The sequence below is a fragment of the Poecilia reticulata genome, chromosome 18 (genome assembly GCF_904066995.2).
Source record: "Poecilia reticulata chromosome 18, P_reticulata-male-v2, whole genome shotgun sequence".
NCBI lineage: Eukaryota > Metazoa > Chordata > Actinopteri > Cyprinodontiformes > Poeciliidae > Poecilia > Poecilia reticulata.
Window position 1 is genome coordinate 29014389 of NC_088847.1, and position 20359 is coordinate 29034747.

General features: G+C 38.4%; 1 protein-coding gene across 10 annotated transcripts in view; it reads right to left on the reverse strand.

Moving 5' to 3' along the window:
* The window catches only part of LOC103480890 (uncharacterized), a 134285-nt gene that overhangs the window by 85883 nt on the left and 28043 nt on the right, over positions 1-20359 (reverse strand). For 7 of the 10 annotated variants that reach the window (XR_014084599.1, XM_081599232.1, XM_081599234.1 and 4 more), the window contains 4 exons: positions 15453-15809; positions 13482-13838; positions 7909-8235; positions 2980-3336 (listed from right to left, as the gene is read on the reverse strand). Coding sequence is in view for 9 of the 10 variants with exons in the window: in XM_081599232.1 (XP_081455358.1) it covers positions 2980-3336; positions 7909-8235; positions 13482-13838; positions 15453-15809 (1398 nt within the window). In the remaining variant the exon portion in view is untranslated. Of the gene's footprint in view, positions 1-2979; positions 3337-3634; positions 3996-5000; positions 8236-13481; positions 13839-15452; positions 15810-16107; positions 16381-20359 lie in introns of those variants that run through there. The other 3 variants (XM_081599236.1, XM_081599245.1, XM_081599238.1) reach the window with 3 other exon arrangements.

Sequence of the window (20359 nt, forward strand, 5' to 3'; positions counted from 1 at the left end):
CTGATTTGTCAAAATGATATGATCACAGGAAGAAACTGATATATCTCACAATTACAATAATGCAACAACAATAGGGTTGTTTTGTGGCTCTAGTTTTTGTTCAACTATAAACATATGGAAAGTGGGGGAAAGAGGAGGAAGACATGCAGGAAATTATAATTTAATGCTTATAATGCAGCAAAGGTCAACATGTTGACATGGCCATGTCGAGGACTAAAGCCTCCATATATTGGTTGCACACTCCATATCTCTGCCACTGAAACACCCTTGAACTAACAAAAACAAACCCTCACTGACAACACAGTTGTAAACAACAATTACTCATTACCTATTGATAAGAACATCATCTTCATTTACATATTTACATTATTTGGCATCATGCCACTCTTTGAAGCAGTTTCTTGTGGATGAAAGGCACAGAGGGACTTGGCACCTCCTGCAATAAATGGGTGTCTTCACCCTTGTTCTGCCAGCATCCTTGCATCTCCTGCAGTACTTCCGGGTTTGAATGTCAGCACTTTCATAAAATTCTGGCATGCATGTCAGTGGTTGAGGTGGCGGTGAAGATGGTGTTGAGCTCTCAGCAAACTCAATCATTTCTGCAGCAAGCTGCTCTTTGAACTTTTTGTGGTCGGCTGTACTTGTGGAGGCAGGATCCCTTCTCAGTTTCAAGAGCTCCTTGTAGAGGATGAAGCTGTTCACTGTTGCAATGTCTATAAAATGGTAGAAAAATTTTTTGTACCATTTCATGGTCTTTTGCTGTACACTGTAATAACTGATTAACGCATCGGACAAATCCACACCACCCATGTGTTTATTGTAATCGATGACGGAATCAGGAGCAGGTATGCTTTTAGTCTGCCACACACCACCACTTTTTACCCTCCGCTGGATAGTTTTTCCACTGAAAGCTGTGTGGACTGTGGAGCACAAGGTCACCTCGCGTGTGTCCATCCACTTCACAAAAAGTAGGTTACCTCTCCTCAGCCACCGTAGATCTCCCCTCTCAGCCTTTTTGGGCAGGTCGTTAGTGGTTGTTTGAGGAAAACCAACACGGTTTTTTCTTATTGTCCCACAACAGCCGATGTATTTTACACTCAGATCTGTAAAAAGTATGGGGCTGGTGTAGAAATTGTCTACATACAGCGTATACCCTCTTCCAAGCAAAGAGAACGGAAGGAGGTCCATCACTGAAGTGTAGCTCAGGCACTGCCCTGTGGTGGAAACATTTTTACCAGTATAAATAAAAAAATTCCAGGTGTAGCCAGTGGTGGAATCTGCCAAAACAAAAAGCTTGAAGCCCCACTTTGTTGGCTTGTCCTTCTGGTACTGTTTCATGCTGTTGCGGGCTTTGGACGCAACCATCCGTTCGTCAATGGAGATTTTCTGTTGTGGCTGGAAGTAGGTCTGGCAGGCGGTCACAATATCTGTGTACAACGGCTTGATCTTGAAAAGCCTGTCATACTCTGCCGTGTTCTTCTTTTTTTCATTCTCCTCATCTTCCTGAGGGTTACTAAGATGAAGAGACCACAAGATGGCTTCAAAACGACATCTTGTCATCTTATCTCCAGGGAAGGAGAAGTTATATGGCCACGACTTTCTCCAGTAGTCTGATGTACGATGCAAACTCACAAGACTGGTGAAAATGACGATGGCCATAAAAATGTAAAAATCTTTCACTGTCAGCTCCTTCCAGATGAACTTTTTTCCAGCCCTTAGTCTTCTCGCAGCATTGGCATTGGTGTTGTCAATAACTGTACGGACTACAGAAGGACTAAAAAAAAGCTGGAAGAGGCTCAGTGGAGACCAAGAAAATGTGGTATCAAAAGTGGGCCCGGGCATCCTGGCTGGCACAAACCTGAATGGTTGTGGCTTTTGGTCTTCATCTTCTCTACTGTGCCATTTTTCCTCTGATAGAGAATCACCCCATCCCCGCTTTGGATGCACAGATTTGTGGGGGGCTTTTTGTTTCCTTTTTTTCTGTGCATCTCCAACCTGATAAAGGTCTGGATGTGGCTCTGCAGGGGAAGCGGAAGAACATGGCCCTACTCGGGATGTACTGGAGGATGCTTGTCCAGATGGCAGTTGATTGTCATCCTCCTCCTCACCATCATCACTATAAAATCACGTGGAAAAGAAATAAAAATTCAGGGATTCAAAGATTTTTTTTTTTTTGTCATACAACATTTGCTCGTTTGTGGCACAAAATTTGCCTTTGGGTCCCAGATTAACAAATTAACACAAATAAAAACATAAATAATTAAGAAATTTATGTGATATAAAAATATGTTTGCTCATAAAAATTCTAACACATTTTTTTTATCATGTTGTGATTTTGGTTTCTCATTTGAAGTAGTATTCATTTTCAGTTGTAATAGTAAAATTTGATAAATTATAATTTACTTATATCATGTTGTAATCTCCCAGTTTTACCCCACAAAAAGAGTTTGATAGGCATAGCACATATACTATGAACTGCACAAAAATAAACATGGATATAGCAAAATTAATTACAAACCTTGCTGATGTTGGAATTTCATAATCTGGATCACTTGTATTTCCATCTTGATGAATTAAATCTTCCTCATCAGAGGAAGAGTCGATGGGAAAAAGATCAGCACCGCTATCAGTGGTCAATATATCCAGCACCTCCTCAGCTTTGAAAACCTTCTTCATTTTGTTGGCCATTATTCTCTCAGATGTAAAAAAAAAATTGAGAGAAAATGCCACAAAATCGTCTGAAAAAATTAACAAGAGAAAGCCCTGTGTGAATCTTCATGCGATAAATTAAACTATTCTTTTGACTGAAACTTTTCCCACAGCTTGAAAATGTGAAAGGCTTCTTACCCATGTGAGTTTTTATGTGTCTGGTCAAGCAAACGCTTTGAGAGAAGGTTTTATCACAAACTTTACAAGAATATAATTGTTGGACTCTTTGAGCTTTTAAGTGCATTTTTTGGTGTGAACAATCAGTTTTACCTTTCTGGCATCTTTTGTCGTGTTTCTGTTCTTCCTTTCTCTTTTTTCCTGGGTCTTCAGAATTGCTTCTTTCCTGATCCTGGTTCTCATCCTCAGCAGAACCATGAGAGATGAGTTGGTTCCTCTGTGGTTCTGATTCATTGTGGATTCGTTGCACATTAGGAGGATTCACCAAAATGTCATCAGTCTCCTGTTTCACCACAAGCTGCTCTTCATCCTGACTGATGCAGAGTGGCTTCTCTTCCTCTTTGAACTCGTCATGTTCTGGTTCTTCTTTATATGAACTGGACTTCCTGTCCTGGTAGCTGAATTCATTCAGAACCTCCTCCTCTTTACACACCCAGCACTGTGGGAGATCTGCACAAAAAGACAAAACAAAAGCTTTTAAATGCGAGTAAGAGAATGATTCCTTCACATTGATCACTTAAAGCCTTTTCAAGAGATCCAAAGACTAAAATTAGAAATTCATAACTTAACCACTGTAGTCTTTCTGACTGGAAGGGATCTAGAAATCAGTCAAAACATTCTATGGATCTCCAGGAGATCCAGCAAGATGACTCTGGGTTAAAATAGCTTTCCGAACATAACTATTATTTATATGTCTAAAAACTCTCTTTAACCTGACTAATCAGAAAAACGTGAAGGTGTTTCGTACCTATCCGGTGTAAGATGATCTTCGGTATCCTGGTAAAATCCAGCAGTCTGCGCTGATCCTCCATCTCTTCCTCGATCTTGACGTTGATTTCTTTAAACTCTTTCAATGTTTCTCCAGCAGGAGTTTCCTGCTCGTTCATAAACTCTCTCTGAGGCTGAACTGAAGACATTTTTACTGAAAACACGGAAATATTTACCGAAAACGACAAACCTGTTTCCAAACTACCTTTCAAGAGGAGCTAATGCTACCTCGTGTGCGCCGTAGGTTTCCGTGTTTCACTTTGGCTGTACTGAAGAAACTGTAAACGAAGTTTAGTTCCGCATTGAATTTTCCGCTTTGAATTTCCTCTGAACAAACACAAACTGTATATATAATAATTACACAAAGATGGATGTTTTCATACCTTTTATGCCTAATAATTAAGCATAAAAGGTATGAAAACCTTTTATGCCTAAAGATTTTAGGCATAAAAGGTTACCTAAACCTTTTTAGGCCACCTTCACATCAAAGTCATTTATGATGAGAATATTTCATCAAAAAAGAAATATGAATTTGGAGTCAGTTATCAAAGGTACATGGAATTTTACAAAAGAACCATACTGGAACATATATTGTAATTTTTTTGAATATCGTTTTAATTTGTAAAACAGTCTGTTTTATATCAGGCTGTAGTTGTTTAGAATGAGATTCAACTGTAAAGTTAAACAGTGAATTATTTTATATTTTAGAGGAACAGAGATGTGTTGTTTTGACTTGGTAATAATTGATTATATTGTGATAAAAGGCCCATCCTGCCTTACAATGAAGTGACAACATGAAAGGTTACTGAAGAGACGAGTAGGAGCCTAAAGATGCATCAAGATCAGAAAGAAGGAAACCAAATTGACTGAGGTCAACAAAACTGAAAAGGATCAGAAATCCAAAGCTCTTAACAACAGAAGGCTTTGGGCGAGTCGACTAATTTATGGACTTTTGACTTTATTTTAAATATCCTTAGAATTTGAAAGAAATTTCTGGTTTGTTTTTGTGTCACATTACAGTGTTGGAGATCGTCTGCAGTGTTATCTCTGGATACAGTAAATGAAAGATGCATGAAATGTCCATAAGGATGTATTTTCTCTGTCAATGCAGAATTACTGACTAATGAAAACATTACATTTGAGATTAGAATAATAACTCACACTAATACTTTAAATTTTTAAAAATGTAATTGTGACCTTTTTTAGAATGTGTATTTAATTCTAATATTGAAGAAATGAAAAATCTCAATTTGTGCAAAATAACTCATGTTTTCCTGTTATTCCAAGGATCTGTAGGTGCTTTACTTAAAGATGACATTTAAAAATATAACAGTTAATGACGACAATCACTGAATAATCCATCAATATTTATTCAAATCAACATTAAAAGCATATTCTGCTCAAAATACCGGTGTATATTTTAACATACATTTTCAATACTTTACTTCAATAAAATAGCAAAGTATAACAATGACACAAATTTGGACAACTAAAAACCTTTGTGGTTAGTTCTAAGTCAAATTATAATAGTTATTCTGATTCTGATTCCATTTCTGGGCTGTATAATATTGATCTAAATAGTGCGCACTCCACAATTTCTAATATTACTAATAAACTAAAATAAACCTTTTCTGGGTTAAATAGCGAGTACTCTACAGTGTCTAAAATATAAACTAAAAGGTTCTAATTTCTTTTGTGAGTTAAAAGTGAGTACTCCACAGTTTCTAACAAAAAATACAATAAAAAAGAGAAAAGGACACATTACGGCAAAAGGCAACATTTAGACAAAACAAAGGGCAAAACAAAGATATGCGTGAAGGCGGTGACGTCAAAGGGCAATGAAACCATGTTGCTCAACTTCCCAGCAGAAGTCTGATAAGATGTTATCAAGGAATGTCTTTGGGAGCAATCAACTCCTCAACTGCATGGATAAATGGAGGGCGTGAGGTGAGAACGAGCGTTATGTTTAAATATCTTCAAGGAGATTGGAAACATGCTGCCCTTCCAAGGCCACACGGGGGAAGCCAATTCAGATACAGAATGTCTTAGGTGGGTTATGAATTTCAATCTTCCCTTAAGTCTCTCCGATACATCTCAGTTCCCAATCACCCAAATTAGTTTGGTCGTTCCACTGCATCGAAACTAGCAACTTCTCCAAGATCAATTCTATACCATTAGTAAGTTTTAGAGTCCTTAGCAGGGCTGAGGAGTCTCCGCAAGACTCACATCCAACCTGCGTCTCTGTCCACACCAACAGTCTGAGTGTTCGCTAGTTAGGCCAAGTTCGTAACAAATATGTCGATAAGCCAAGAATCCACATGACAGCAGAAATCCTGTTGTCATGAATAAATCCCAGGTGAATCCCGCTGGGTGTGTCCCCAAAGGAGAAAAGACTGCTCTCCATTTCCCAGACTTCTTGTCAAAAATGTTAACAATTGCATTGAGAAATTGGTTGACCAGATAAATAATATATATACTAGGAGGATGTCCAAATAAAGGTTCCAAAAAGAGAGAAAAAGACTGGACAAAAACAGAGCAAGCATGGGCAGGGAGGGAGCAGAGGAAAAAAGCGTCCGTCTTCACTGAGAGCAAGAGAGAAAAGACAGTCACAGTGAATCACTAGCAGCCTGCAACAATCTGTTCACTTTAACATTTTCTACTTGCTATTGACAACATACAAGATTTTCCATTCGAACTGATGCCAAAAACGATCTGATGTGATTTGTTCCCAAGACTTCTACTCTGAGTGAGTCCTCATATGGTGACATAACGACCTTCTATGACTGTAGCTCTTTCCACAGGTCCCACAAGAGAAATGCTTCTTACCTGTATGAACAATCATATGACTACATAGATGGTCTTTTCGAGAGAAACTCTTTCCACAGGTTCCACAGGAGAAAGGCTTGTCACCAGTGTGAATTCTCATGTGAACATTTAACTTCCCTTTTAGAGAGAAAGTTTTTCCACATGTCCCACAGGAGAAAAGCTTCTCACCTGTGTGATTTCTCATGTGAACATTTAACTTTTCTTTTTGAGAGAAAGATTTTCCACATGTCCCACAGGAGAAAGGCTTCTCACCTGTGTGATTTCTCATGTGAACATTTAACTTTCCTTTTTCAGAGAAGGATTTTCCACATGTCCCACAGGAAAAAGGCTTCTCACCTGTGTGAATTCTCATGTGAACATTTAACTTTCCTTTTTCAGAGAAAGTTTTTCCACATGTCCCACAGGAGAAAGGCTTCTCACCAGTGTGAATTCTCAAGTGAACATTTAACGTTCCCTTTTGAGAGAATCTTTTTCCACAAGGTCCACATGAAAAAGGCTTCTCATTTGTATGAAGTTTCATATGAAAATTTAAAGTATCTTTTTGAGCAAAACTTTTTCCACAAGATTCACAACAGAAAGGCTTCTCACCTGAGTGAATTGTCTTATGATAATTTAAAGTATGTTTTCGAGAGAAACTTTTTCCACAGGTCTCACAAGAGAAAGGCTTCTCACCTGTGTGAATTCTCCTGTGACAAATTAAAGTCTGTCTATTAATGTAACTCTTTCCACAAGTCCCACAAGAGAAAGGCTTCTTACCTGTATGAATTTTCATATGATCATTTAAAGTATCTTTTCGAGAGAAGCTTTTTCCACAAGTCTCACAAGAGAAAGGCTTCTCATCTGTGTGAATTCTCCTGTGACAAGTTAAAGTCTGTTTGTGACTGTAACTCTTTCCACAGAAGTCACAAGAGAAAGGTTTCTCACCTGTATGAATTTTGATGTGACAATTTAAAGTACGTCTTTTGATGAAACTCTTTCCACAGGTCCCACAAGAGAAAGACTTATGACCTGTATGAATTTTCATATGATCATTTAAAGTATCTTTTCGAGAGAAGCTTTTTCCACAGGTCTCACAAGAGAAAGGCTTCCCATCTGTGTGAATTTTCCTGTGACAAGTTAAAGTCTGTCTGTGACTGTAACTCTTTCCACAGAAGTCACAAGAGAAAGGTTTCTCACCTGTGTGAATTCTCATGTGACAATTTAAAGTACATCTTTTGATGTAACTCTTTCCACAGGTCCCACAAGAGAAAGACTTATCACCTGTATGAATTTTCATATGATCATTTAAAGTATCTTTTCGAGAGAAGCTTTTTCCACAGGTCTCACAAGAGAAAGGCTTCTCACCTGTGTGAATTCTCATGTGCTGAGTTAAAGCCCATCGTTCACTGCAATTCTTTCCACAGGTCCCACATGAGAAAGGCTTCTCACCTGTGTGAATTCTCATGTGACTCATCATGTGACCGTTTTGAGAAAACCTTTTGTCACAAATTTTACAAGAATATGATTTTTGTCCTGGGTGATCTTTCTTGTGCTTTTGTTTTGAAGTGTCAGTCCTGCCTTTCTGCTGTTTGGTTTTCTCACATTTCTCCTTTTGTTTCTGTTCTTCCTTTCTCTTTTTTCCTGGGTCTTCAGAATTGATTCCTTCCTGATCCTGGTTCTCAGCTTCTGGAGAGCCATGAGAGATGAGTTGGTTCCTCTGTGATTCTGTTTCATTGAGAACCTCCTCCTCTTTACACACACAGCATTGTGGGAGATCTGGACAAAAACACAAAACAAAAACTTTTAAATGTCAATCAGACAAGGAGTCCTTCACTTTAACCTGCTGATGTATCAAAACAGGATTTTGTTGGGAAATTCTGAAATTACAATCTTACAAGAATGAACATTGACTCAACCAATGAGGTTCTTCTAATCAGACTGGAACTAGATATAAGTCAAAATATGATACTATAGACCTCCAAGTGAGCAAACAAGATGGTGATAGCTTATCTTAGTGGCTTCCTGACAAATATTACAAAACATTTTCTTCATCCATGAAGCTAAAACATGTATATCACATTCAAGAGTGACATAAAAGGCCTAAAGCAAAAACGTAAACTGAATTAGCGGTTCAGGGGTTTTATTATCATCTGAGGAGGATGATTATGAGAGAGACCAGGGACTGACTGAGGAAAAGTTCAGATTAGCTGTTTCTACCCGGTAAAAAGGAGTGACCACATTTAAAGAGTCACAAAGTCGGCCTTCTATCACCTGAAGAACATCTCCAGGATTAGAAGACTGATGTCTCAGCACGATCTAGAGAAACTCATCCATGTGTTCATCTTTAGCCGTATTGATTACTGCAACAGCGTCTTCACAGGTCTGATTAAAAAATCAATCAAACAGCTGCAGTTGATCCAGAAGCTGCTGCTCGTGTTCTCACTAAAACCAGGAAGATAGAGCACATAACACCAGTTTTAAAGTCCCTACACTGGCTCCCTGTAGCTCAAAGAATAGACTTTAAAATACTGATGTTAGTTTATAAATCACTGAACGGTTTAGCACCACAATACTTTAAAGATCTGTTACTGCTGTACCAATCGTCCAGACCAGGGGTGGGCAACTCCAGGCCTCGAGGGTCTCTGACAACTTTTAGATGTGTCTCTACTTCAACACACCTGAGTCAAATAATGAGGTCATTAACAGGACTCTAGAGAACCTGACTGCACTTAGGAGGTGATTCAGCTGTTGGATTCAAGTGTGTTGGACCAGGGAGACATCTAAGAGTTGCAGGACACCGGGCTGCAAAGTAGGGCTGTTATAAACGATTATTTTAGTAATCGAGTAATCTATAGATTTTTCTTACGATTAATCGAGTAATCGGATAAAAACAATTATGAAATAAAATATTGGTAAATCTTCCATAACACCAGTGTTACTATCGGATATCAACATCAGTCTATTTTTTCCACATTTGATCTTCTCTACCAGTTACTTTTTTGTAGACCGGGGGAGCAATACGGGATATTTACGGCTCCTCCGTTCAGAAACTCATCTACCAGCCATGTTCCGCCTCCCGTTTGTTCAGACCGGGATAATATAAGTTTATTGTGCGGTTTGTCCGTAAAGCTGCTCTTACCCTGTAAGCATCAACCCTCAGCCGCCCGCCGTGTTCAGTCTCTCCGCTCACCTGTATAAATCCTCCTCAGCTTCTTCCCGCCGTTCAACCAGCAGCTCCGGAGCAGAAAGGCTGCCGAACTCCCGGCATCGCGCCCGTCATTTTAAAGATGTTAATTGGTCCCACAAAAACGATAAAAAACCCGGAATTATCACCAATCAGTAAAATCCCCGCGGGACGAACTTGAAGATTGGACGTTATGCCGCTAACACGTAGCTTCCGTCAACAACTCAGAGGCGGAAGTCAGAGCTCCGCGCAACGCAAATAATGTTCCGGCTGAAACACGGTGCGCTAAATGATAAAACATAAATTAACAAAACTTCGAGGAAGGTCAATTTTCCTCGAGGAATTTTAATAATCGAGGTACTTGAATCACTCGAGGAATCGTTTCAGCCCTACTATAAAGCACACCATACTATAAGCCGCACCTTCAAAAAAAAAAACAAAAAACAAACCTGGAAATGTATATATCTCGTATATAAGCCGCACCGGGATATAAGAAGCTGGTACCTCTGCTGCTCTTGGTTGTCCATAAGGACCCAGCAGAGCGCTGCGTCCTAATAAATCTGCTGGACACCCTCATGGGGGTATAAATAAATTTCTGCCTGACAAAAACACACAAAAGAAAATCACTTATAGCCTCACAGCTATTAGATTAAAGAAGAAACTTTTGGTACGTCTGTAAAGGTAAGATGTCATAGAATGATTTTCTGGTGTCAGCACCATTGTAGCTTTGACCCTGCCTGAAATATTAGGGACAAAATACAAAATATTTTGCATTTTTTGAACCTCGCCAAAATTTTCTTTGAAATAAACATTGCAAAACACTACTAAAATATTATTTATAGCACAAAAAAGTAGTACAGACTTTTAAATCTAAATGTTGTGTAAAAGTATACCAAATTTGGACTCAATCAGATGAATCATATTTATTTTAGAATGGTATTAGTGAGAAATTTCTTAGGCAGAGAGGCCATTTTGGCACATTTATCCAAAAATTTCACCAAACTGTGACAAATGTGTTTTTTACATCAATACTGGGGGTTTGTTAAAATTAAATAGCTTATTACCATCTAATGACACTTTCTACATATAACCATTGGTCATGACATTTACCCCATTTATATGCAAAATGTAGCATTGTGCACAGTATAATATGTAATGTAAATATGTAATAATGATGAACTGAAAGCTCTTTCTTTGACTCCAAATAGAAAACTTTTAGTGAGACAAGGTAAAAAAGTCAAAAATACTATTTGAAGTAATTTCCAAGAGCAAATAAACAATTTTGAAAATCCAAGACCACCATCACCACCAAAAAAAAAAAAAAGTTGAAAAAAAGACCACAAACTACAAGTTTTTGTGGTAGTCCTCAAAGCAATTTCTTTTTGGCTGAAGACAGAGGGCAACGTTACATATGGAACAGTACAGTGGTGTTTTTATCTTTCTGCCTTTTTGCTTGCACCACACACAAATCCTTCGCTTTTCATCTGCTGTTCCCCCAAAGTATCTGGGAAATGACCCAGGGCATTTGAATGCACCGGGTTGAGCCGAAAATGATGTGCTTCGCTGAGGACAAGCTGTTTCTCCTTTAGACTTCAGTATGAGCTCCTCCATGAGTTTCTCTCTGAATTGCCGTTGGGAAATGGCATTTTCCTCTCTTTTTTCTGCAAGTATTTTGAAAATAATGAAACTATTTACAACAGAAATGTCAAAAAAATGGTAATTGATACAGCAAGAGACTAGGGAAATTGATGCTGTGGATTTTACTAAGAGTGTTTCGATAGGTTTTTTATATAGCAAGTATATAAAAAACCTAGCAAGTACAGGGTGTTTTCCGGGCAGTTGCGTCATCGCCCGGAAAATCTTTATCTCATCAGCTGTTTTTAAATAGCTCTAAAATCTTAACATTTTGGGCAAAACCTTTATGCGGAATAGAGTTTGTGGTGTGTGTGCGCTCAGTGAATGCTCAGCGCTCGGAGAGCGCAGACATTTAGATTGGGTTCCGGAAAATACGTCATGATTTTGCATAGCCGACATCTTGTGCCATGATCTGAGAGTCTTTCCTCTGTCTCGTGAAGCCACAAAATGGCCGTGATGATCAGCCGATAGGGTGTTTTCCGGGCAGTTGCGTCATCGCCCGGAAAATCTTTATATCTCATCAGCTGTTTTTAAATAGCTCTATAATCTTAACATTTTGGGCAAAACCTTTATGCGGAATAGTTTTTGAAAGATTAAAGCCTCTTTTAGTGGATAATAAAAAAAGATTTTTGTAAAGGCACGTGAAGCATTTGTTTACAGAGCGAGCCGAGGTCACGTGGCAGCTGGACCCACCGGTGGGTCCGTCGGGTTCTAGAGGTATATTAAGGACGCAGCACTCCGTCTCCAAAGCCGAACCATGGTTTCGTTCACGCCAAGCTTAAATGCAGCGGCTCTATTTCCCACCTGTACTGCCAGATCGATAACCCTCAACTTAAAAGCTGCATCATAAGAGTTGGAAAACATTTCTCTGTCATGCTTGCTGCTAGCATGTGGTTGTTCCAAATGAAAATTAGCGCGTTCTTCTATGATTTCCAATTGTGACTTTGAATGATTCACTTGCTGCTAAAGAGCCCCCTGGAGGTTGACGAAAAATACACAGAAAAGCCGCACCGGGCTACAAGATGCCTGGTTCAAAGCTTAGGAAAAAGTAGCAGTTTGTAGTCTGGAAAACACGGTTCCGTATGTGAAATTTGGTCATTTCCAGTCAGGTCACACCTGATGATCACTCACGGCACACTAGAAGTTTGCCGTTAGTAATTACATCAAATGAACTTATTGCAGTACAAGGTCTCCATGCTTATGTTAAATTATTATGCAAGTACATGTGTAAGGGAAACTTGATGTCAGTAAATCGATTTTCATAGAGTTAAGAATAAATCATATATTTTATATAATTTGCTTGTTCTTGTGGGGTTTGTAATCAAAAGAAACAAACAGTGGCTGGAAAAATTTTATTTCCTCCCCTGCCGTAAAAGGGGGGCCAATGGCCACTCCTATTCCGGTGCCTATGTCCTACACTGTCGTATATCATTATGTATGATTCATTCATCCTATTTATTCACTGAAGTTCATCTGAATAATCCAGCCGACTCCTTTCGTCTTTGAATTGGTTGAATATATAACAGGTGTCATTGGTACCACTGGCTTCGGCACCTGCCTACTGCTCGTACTGGCACCTGCCGGGGGGTGCAGTGGTACTTCCGGTGACAGCTGATTGTGTGTCGAGGCACCCCGTGCCAGGTTGCAGAAGGACTTTGGCTGGTGAGGAAACCTGTGCTACTGGGAAATGGGACCCGTCCCAGGTGCCAGTAGCAGATTGCTGCAGCTTGTGTCAAGTTGCAGCAGCTAATTTAAGTGAATAAATTGTTTTTAGTGATAACTGGATGGATATAAATGCATCGTCATGGTTTCACAGTGTAGTTGACTGCAGTCCACTATGAAACACGCCTCCTGTTCCTTGATGATGGTCTGACTGGTTGCTAAGTCAGGATGTCATACAGCTGTTGATAAATTTTATGACCATCTATCTGCTATGTTATGATGTTATGTTGCTAATTTAATAGAAGCAAAGTTTAACAAGAGAAAGCCCTGTGTGAATCTTCATGTGATAAATTAAACTATTCTTTTGATTGAAACTTATCCCACAGCTTGAAAATGTGAAAGGCTTCTTACCCATGTGAGTTTTTATGTGTCTGGTCAAGCAAACGCTATGAGAGAAGGTTTTATCACAAACTTTACAAGAATATAATTTTTGGACTCTGAGCTTTTAAGTGCATTTTTTGGTGTGAAGAATGAGTTTTACCTTTCTGGCATCTTTTGATGTGTTTCTGTTCTTTCTTTCTCTTTTTTCTTGGGTCTTCAGAATTGCTTCCTTCCTGATCCTGGTTCTCATCCTCAGCAGAACCATGAGAGATGAGTTGGTTCCTCTGTGGTTCTGATTCATTGTGGATTCGTTGCACATTAGGAGGATTCACCAAAATGTCATCAGTCTCCTGTTTCACCACAAGCTGCTCTTCATCCTGACTGATGCAGAGTGGCTTCTCTTCCTCTTTGAACTCGTCATGTTCTGGTTCTTCTTTATATGAACTGGACTTCCTGTCCTGGTAGCTGAATTCATTCAGAACCTCCTCCTCTTTACACACCCAGCACTGTGGGAGATCTGTACAAAAAGACAAAAGCTTTTAAATGTCAATCAGACAAGGAGTCCTTCACTTTAACCTGCTTATGTATCAAAACAGGATTTTGTTGGGTTGTTTTAAAATTACAATCTTACAAGAATGAACATTGACTCAACCAATGAGGTTCTTCTAATCAGACTGGAACTACATACAAGTCAAAATATGATAATATGGACCCCCAGGTGAGCAAACAAGATGGTGATAGCTTAACTTAGTGGCTTCCTGACAAATATTACAAAACATTTTCTTCCTCCATGTAGCTACAACATGTATATCACATTCAAGAGTGACATAAAAGACCTAAAGCGAAAACGTAAACTGAATTAGCGGTTCAGGGGTTTTATTATCATCGGAGGAGGATGATTATGAGAGAGACCAGGGACAGAATGAGGAAAAGTTCAGATTAGCCGTTTCTAGCAGGTAAAAAGGAGTGACCACATTAAAACAGTCACAAAGTCGGCCTTCTATCACCTGAAGAACATCTCCAGGATTAGAGGACTGATGTCTCAGCACGATCTAGAGAAACTCATCCATGTGTTCATCTTTAGCCGTATTGATTACTGCAACAGCGTCTTCACAGGTCTGATTAATAAATCAATCAAACAGCTGCAGTTGATCCAGAAGCTGCTGCTGCTGTTCTGACTAAAACCAGGAAGACAGACCACATAACACCAGTTTTAAAGTCCATACTCTGGCTCCCTGTAGCTCAAAGAATAGACTTTAAAATGCTGTTGTTAGTTTATAAATCACTGAACGGTTTAGCACCACAATACATTAAAGATCTGTTATTGTTGTACCAACCGTCTAGACCTCTCAGATCTTCTGGTTCTGCTCTGCTTTGCATCCCCAGAACCAGAACCAAACGAGGAGAAGCAGCATTCAGTTTCTATGCACCACAGATTTGGAACAAACTTCCAGAAAATAGTAAAACAGCTGAAACACTGAGTGCCTTTAAATCTCAACTTAAAAACCACCTGTTTAGAGTTGCTTATGGCTAAATTAGGATTAGAGTGCGGGTTTTGATGTCTTTGATGTTTTTACCTTTTTAATCTTTTTCTTTTAATCTCTTTAATGCTTTTATTTTAATTATGTGAAGCACTTTGAAATGCCTTGCTGCTGAAATATGCAATACAAATAAAATTTGATTGATTGATTGATTGATTGATTGATTGATTGATTGATTGATTGATTGTCATGGTTTCACAGTGTAGTTGACTGCAGTCCACTATGAAACACGCCTCCTGTTCCTTGATGATGGTCTGACTGGTTGCTAAGTCAGGATGTCATACAGCTGTTGATAAATTTTATGACCATCTATCTGCTATGTTACGATGTTATGTTGCTAATTTAATAGAAGCAAAGTTTAACAAGAGAAAGCCCTGTGTGAATCTTCATGTGATAAAATAAACTATTCTTTTGATTGAAACTTTTCCCACAGCTTGAAAATGTGAAAGGCTTCTTACCCATGTGAGTTTTTATGTGTCTGGTCAAGCAAACGCTATGAGAGAAGGTTTTATCACAAACTTTACAAGAATATAATTTTTGGACTCTTTCAGCTTTTAAGTGCATTTTTTGGTGTGAACAATCAGTTTTACCTTTCTGGCATCTTTTGTCGTGTTTCTGTTCTTTCTTTCTCTTTTTTCCTGGGTCTTCAGAATTGCTTCCTTCCTGATCCTGGTTCTCATCCTCAGCAGAACCATGAGAGATGAGTTGGTTCCTCTGTGGTTCTGATTTATTGTGGATTCTTTGCACATTAGGAGGATTCACCAAAATGTCATCAGTCTCCTGTTTCACCACAAGCTGCTCTTCATCCTGACTGATGCAGAGTGGCTTCTCTTCCTCTTTGAACTCTTGATGTTCTGGTTCTTCTTTATATGAACTGGACTTCCTGTCCTGGTAGCTGAATTCATTCAGAACCTCCTCCTCTTTACACACCCAGCACTGTGGGAGATCTGCACAAAAAGACAAAACAAAAGCTTTTAAATGCGAGTAAGAGAATGATTCCTTCACATTGATCACTTAAAGCCTTTTCAAGAGATCCAAAGACTAAAATTAGAAATTTATAACTTAACCACTGTAGTCTTTCTGACTGGAAGGGATCTAGAAATCAGTCAAAACATTCTATGGATCTCCAGGAGAGAAAGCAAGATGACTCTGTGTTAAAATAGCTTTCCGAACATAACTATTATTTATATGTCTAAAAACTCTCTTTAACCTGACTAATCAGAAAAACGTGAAGGTGTTTCGCACCTATCCGGTGTAAGATGATCTTCGGTATCCTGGTAAAATCCAGCGGTCTGCGCTGATCCTCCATCTCTTCCTCGATCTTGACGTTTATTTTTTTAAACTCTTTCAATGTTTCTCCAGCAGGAGTTTCCTGCTCGTTCATAAACTCTCTCTGAGGCTGAACTGAAGACATTTTTACTGAAAACACGGAAATATTTACCGAAAACGACAAACCTGTTTCCAAACTACCTTTCAAGAGGAGCTAATGCTACCTCGTGTGCTCCGTAGATGTCCGTGTTTCACTTTGGCTGTACTGAAGAAACTGTGAACGAAGTTTAGTTCCGCATTGAATTTTCCGCTTTGAATTTCCTCTGAACAAACACAAACTGTATATATAATAATTAAACAAAGATGGATGTTTTCATACCTTTCATAACATAATTAAGCATAAAAGGTATGAAAACCATCTATGTCTAAAGGTTTTAGGCATAAAAGGTTACCTAAACCTTTTTAGGCAACCTTCACATCAAAGTCATTTATGATGAGAATATTTCATCAGCCTAATAAAAAAAAAAAGAAACATGTATTTGGAGTCAGTTATCAAAGGTACATGGAATTTTACAAAAGAACCATACTGGAACGTATATTGTAATTTTTTTTTTGAATATCGTTTTAATTTGTAAAACAGTCTGTTTTATATCAGGCAGTAGTTGTTTAGAATGAGATTCAACTGTTAAGTTAAACAGTGAATTATTTTATATTTTAGAGGAACAGAGATGTGTTGCTTTGACTTGGTAATAATTGATTATATTGTGATAACAGACCCATCCTGCCTTACAATGAAGTGACAACATGAAAGGTCACTGAAGAGACGAGTAGTGAGAAGAGACCACTTTCCGGCAAAGACATTGTCATTACAAATATTGAAAAAAAAAACATGACAATTGCTTGAAAAGGTTTTGTCATACTTTCATAAGAGCTTTTTGTGTTCATAGGAGCCTGCAGATGCATCAAGATCAGAAAGAAGGAAACCAAATTGACTGAGGTCAACAAAACTGAAAAGGATCAGAAATCCAAAGCTCTTAACAACAGAAGGCTTTGGGCGAGTCGACTAATTTATGGACTTTTGACTTTATTTTAAATATCCTTAGAATTTGAAAGAAATTTCTGGTTTGTTTTTGTGTCACATTACAGTGTTAGAGATCGTCTGAAGTGTTATCTCTGGATACAGTAAATCAAAGATGCATGAAACGTCCATAAAGATGTATTTTCTCTGTCAATGCAGAATTAATGACAAATGAAAACATTTCATTTGAGATTAGAATAATGACTCACACTAATACTTTAAATTTTTTAAAATGTAATTAATGTGACCTTTTTTAGAATGTCTTTGATTCTGATATTAAAGAAATGAAAAATCTCAATTTGTGTAAAACAATTCATGTTTTCCTGTTATTCCAAGGATCTGTAGGTGCTTTACTTAAAGATGACATTTAAAAATATAACAGTTAATGACGACAATCACTGAATAATCCATCAATATTTATTCAAATCAACATTAAAAGCATATTCTGCTCAAAATACCGGTGTATATTTTAACATACATTTTCAATACTTTACTTCAATAAAATAGCAAAGTATAACAATGACACAAATTTGGACAACTAAAAACCTTTGTGGTTAGTTCTAAGTCAAATTATAATAGTTATTCTGATTCTGATTCCATTTCTGGGCTGTATAATATTGATCTAAATAGTGCGCACTCCACAATTTCTAATATTACTAATAAACTAAAATAAACCTTTTCTGGGTTAAATAGCGAGTACTCTACAGTGTCTAAAATATAAACTAAAAGGTTCTAATTTCTTTTCTGAGTTAAAAGTGAGTACTCCACAGTTTCTAACAAAAAATACAATAAAAAAGAGGAAAGGAGACATTACGGCAAAAGGCAACATTTAGACAAAACAAAGGACAAAACAAAGATATGCGTGAAGGCGGTGACGTCAAAGGGCAATGAAACCATGTTGCTCAACTTCCCAGCAGAAGTCTGATAAGATGTTATCAAGGAATGTCTTTGGGAGCAATCAACTCCTCAACTGCATGGATAAATGGAGGGCGTGAGGTGAGAACGAGCGTTATGTTTACATATCTTCAAGGAGATTGGAAACATGCTGCCCACCAAGGCCACACGGGGGAAGCCAATTCAGATACAGAATGTCTTAGGTTGGGTTATGAATTTCAATCTTCCCTTAAGTCTCTCCGATACATCTCAGTTCCCAATCACCCAAATTAGTTTGGTCGTTCCACTGCATCGAAACTAGCAACTTCTCCAAGATCAATTCTATCCCATTAGTGAGTTTTAGAGTCCTTACCAGGGCTGAGGAGTCTCCGCAAGACTCACATCCAACCTGCGTCACTGTCCACACCAACAGTCTGAATGTTCGCCAGTTAGGCCAAGTTCGTAACAAATATGTCGATAAGCCAAGAATCCACATGACAGCAGAAATCCTGTTGTCATGAATAAATCCCAGGTGAATCCCGCTGGGTGTGTCCCCAAAGGAGAAAAGACGGCTCTCCATTACCCAGACTTCTCGTCAAAAATTTTAACAATTGCATTGAGAAATTGGTTGACCAGATAAATAATATATATACTAGGAGGATGTGCAAATAAAGGTTCCAAAAAGAGAGAAAAAGACTGGACAAAAACAGAGCAAGCATGGGCAGGGAGGGAGCAGAGGAAAAAAGCGTCCGTCTTCACTGAGAGCAAGAGAGAAAAGACAGTCACAGTGAATCACTAGCAGCCTGCAACAATCTGTTCACTTTAACATTTTCTACATGCTATTGACAACATACGAGATTTTCCATTCGAACTGATGCCAAAAACGATCTGATGTGATTTGTTCCCAAGACTTCTACTCTGAGTGAGTCCTCATATGATGACATAACAACCTTCTATGACTGTAGCTCTTTCCACAGGTCCCACAAGAGAAATGCTTCTTACCTGTATGAACAATCATATGACTATATAGATGGTCTTTTCGAGAGAAACTCTTTCCACAGGTTCCACAAGAGAAAGGCTTGTCACCAGTGTGAATTCTCATGTGAACATTTAACTTTCCTTATGGAGAGAAAGTTTTTCCACATGTCCCACAGGAGAAAGGCTTCTCACCTGTGTGATTTCTCATGTGAACATTTAACTTTCCTTTTTGAGAGAAAGATTTTCCACATGTCCCACAGGAGAAAGGCATCTCACCTGTGTGAATTCTCATGTGAACATTTAACTTTCCTTTTTGAGAGAAAGTTTTTCCACATGTCCCACATGAGAAAGGATTCTCACCTGTGTGATTTCTCATGTGAACATTTAACTTTCCTTTTTGAGAGAAAGATTCTCCACATGTCCCACAGGAGAAAGGCATCTCAACTGTGTGAATTCTCATGTGAACATTTAACTTTCCTTTTTGAGAGAAAGTTTTTCCACATGTCCCACATGAGAAAGGCTTCTCACCAGTGTGAATTCTCATGTGAACATTTAACTTTCCTTTTTGAGAGAAAGATTCTCCACATGTCCCACAGGAGAAAGGCTTCTCACCAGTGTGAATTCTCATGTGAACATTTAACGTTCCCTTTTGAGAGAATCTTTTTCCACAGGGTCCACATGAGAAAGGCTTCTCATTTGTATGAAGTTTCATATGAAAATTTAAAGTATCTTTTCGAGCAAAACTTTTTCCACAAGTTTCACAACAGAAAGGCTTCTCACCTGTGTGAATTGTCTTATGATAATTTAAAGTATGTTTTCGAGAGAAACTTTTTCCACAGGTCTCACAAGAGAAAGGCTTCTCATCTGTGTGAATTCTCCTGTGACAGGTTAAAGTCTGTCTGTTAATGTAACTCTTTCCACAGAGGTCACAAGAGAAAGGTTTCTCACCTGTGTGAATTCTCATGTGACAATTTAAAGTACGTCTTTTGATGTAACTCTTTCCACAGGTCCCACAAGAGAAAGGCTTCTCACCTGTATGAATTTTCATATGATCATTTAAAGTATCTTTTCGAGAGAAGCTTTTTCCACAGGTCTCACAAGAGAAAGGCTTCTCACCTGTGTGATTTCTCATGTGAACATTTAACTTTCCTTTTTGAGAGAAAGATTCTCCACATGTCCCACAGGAGAAAGGCATCTCACCTGTGTGAATTCTCATGTGAACATTTAACTTTCCTTTTTGAGAGAAAGTTTTTCCACATGTCCCACATGAGAAAGGCTTCTCACCAGTGTGAATTCTCA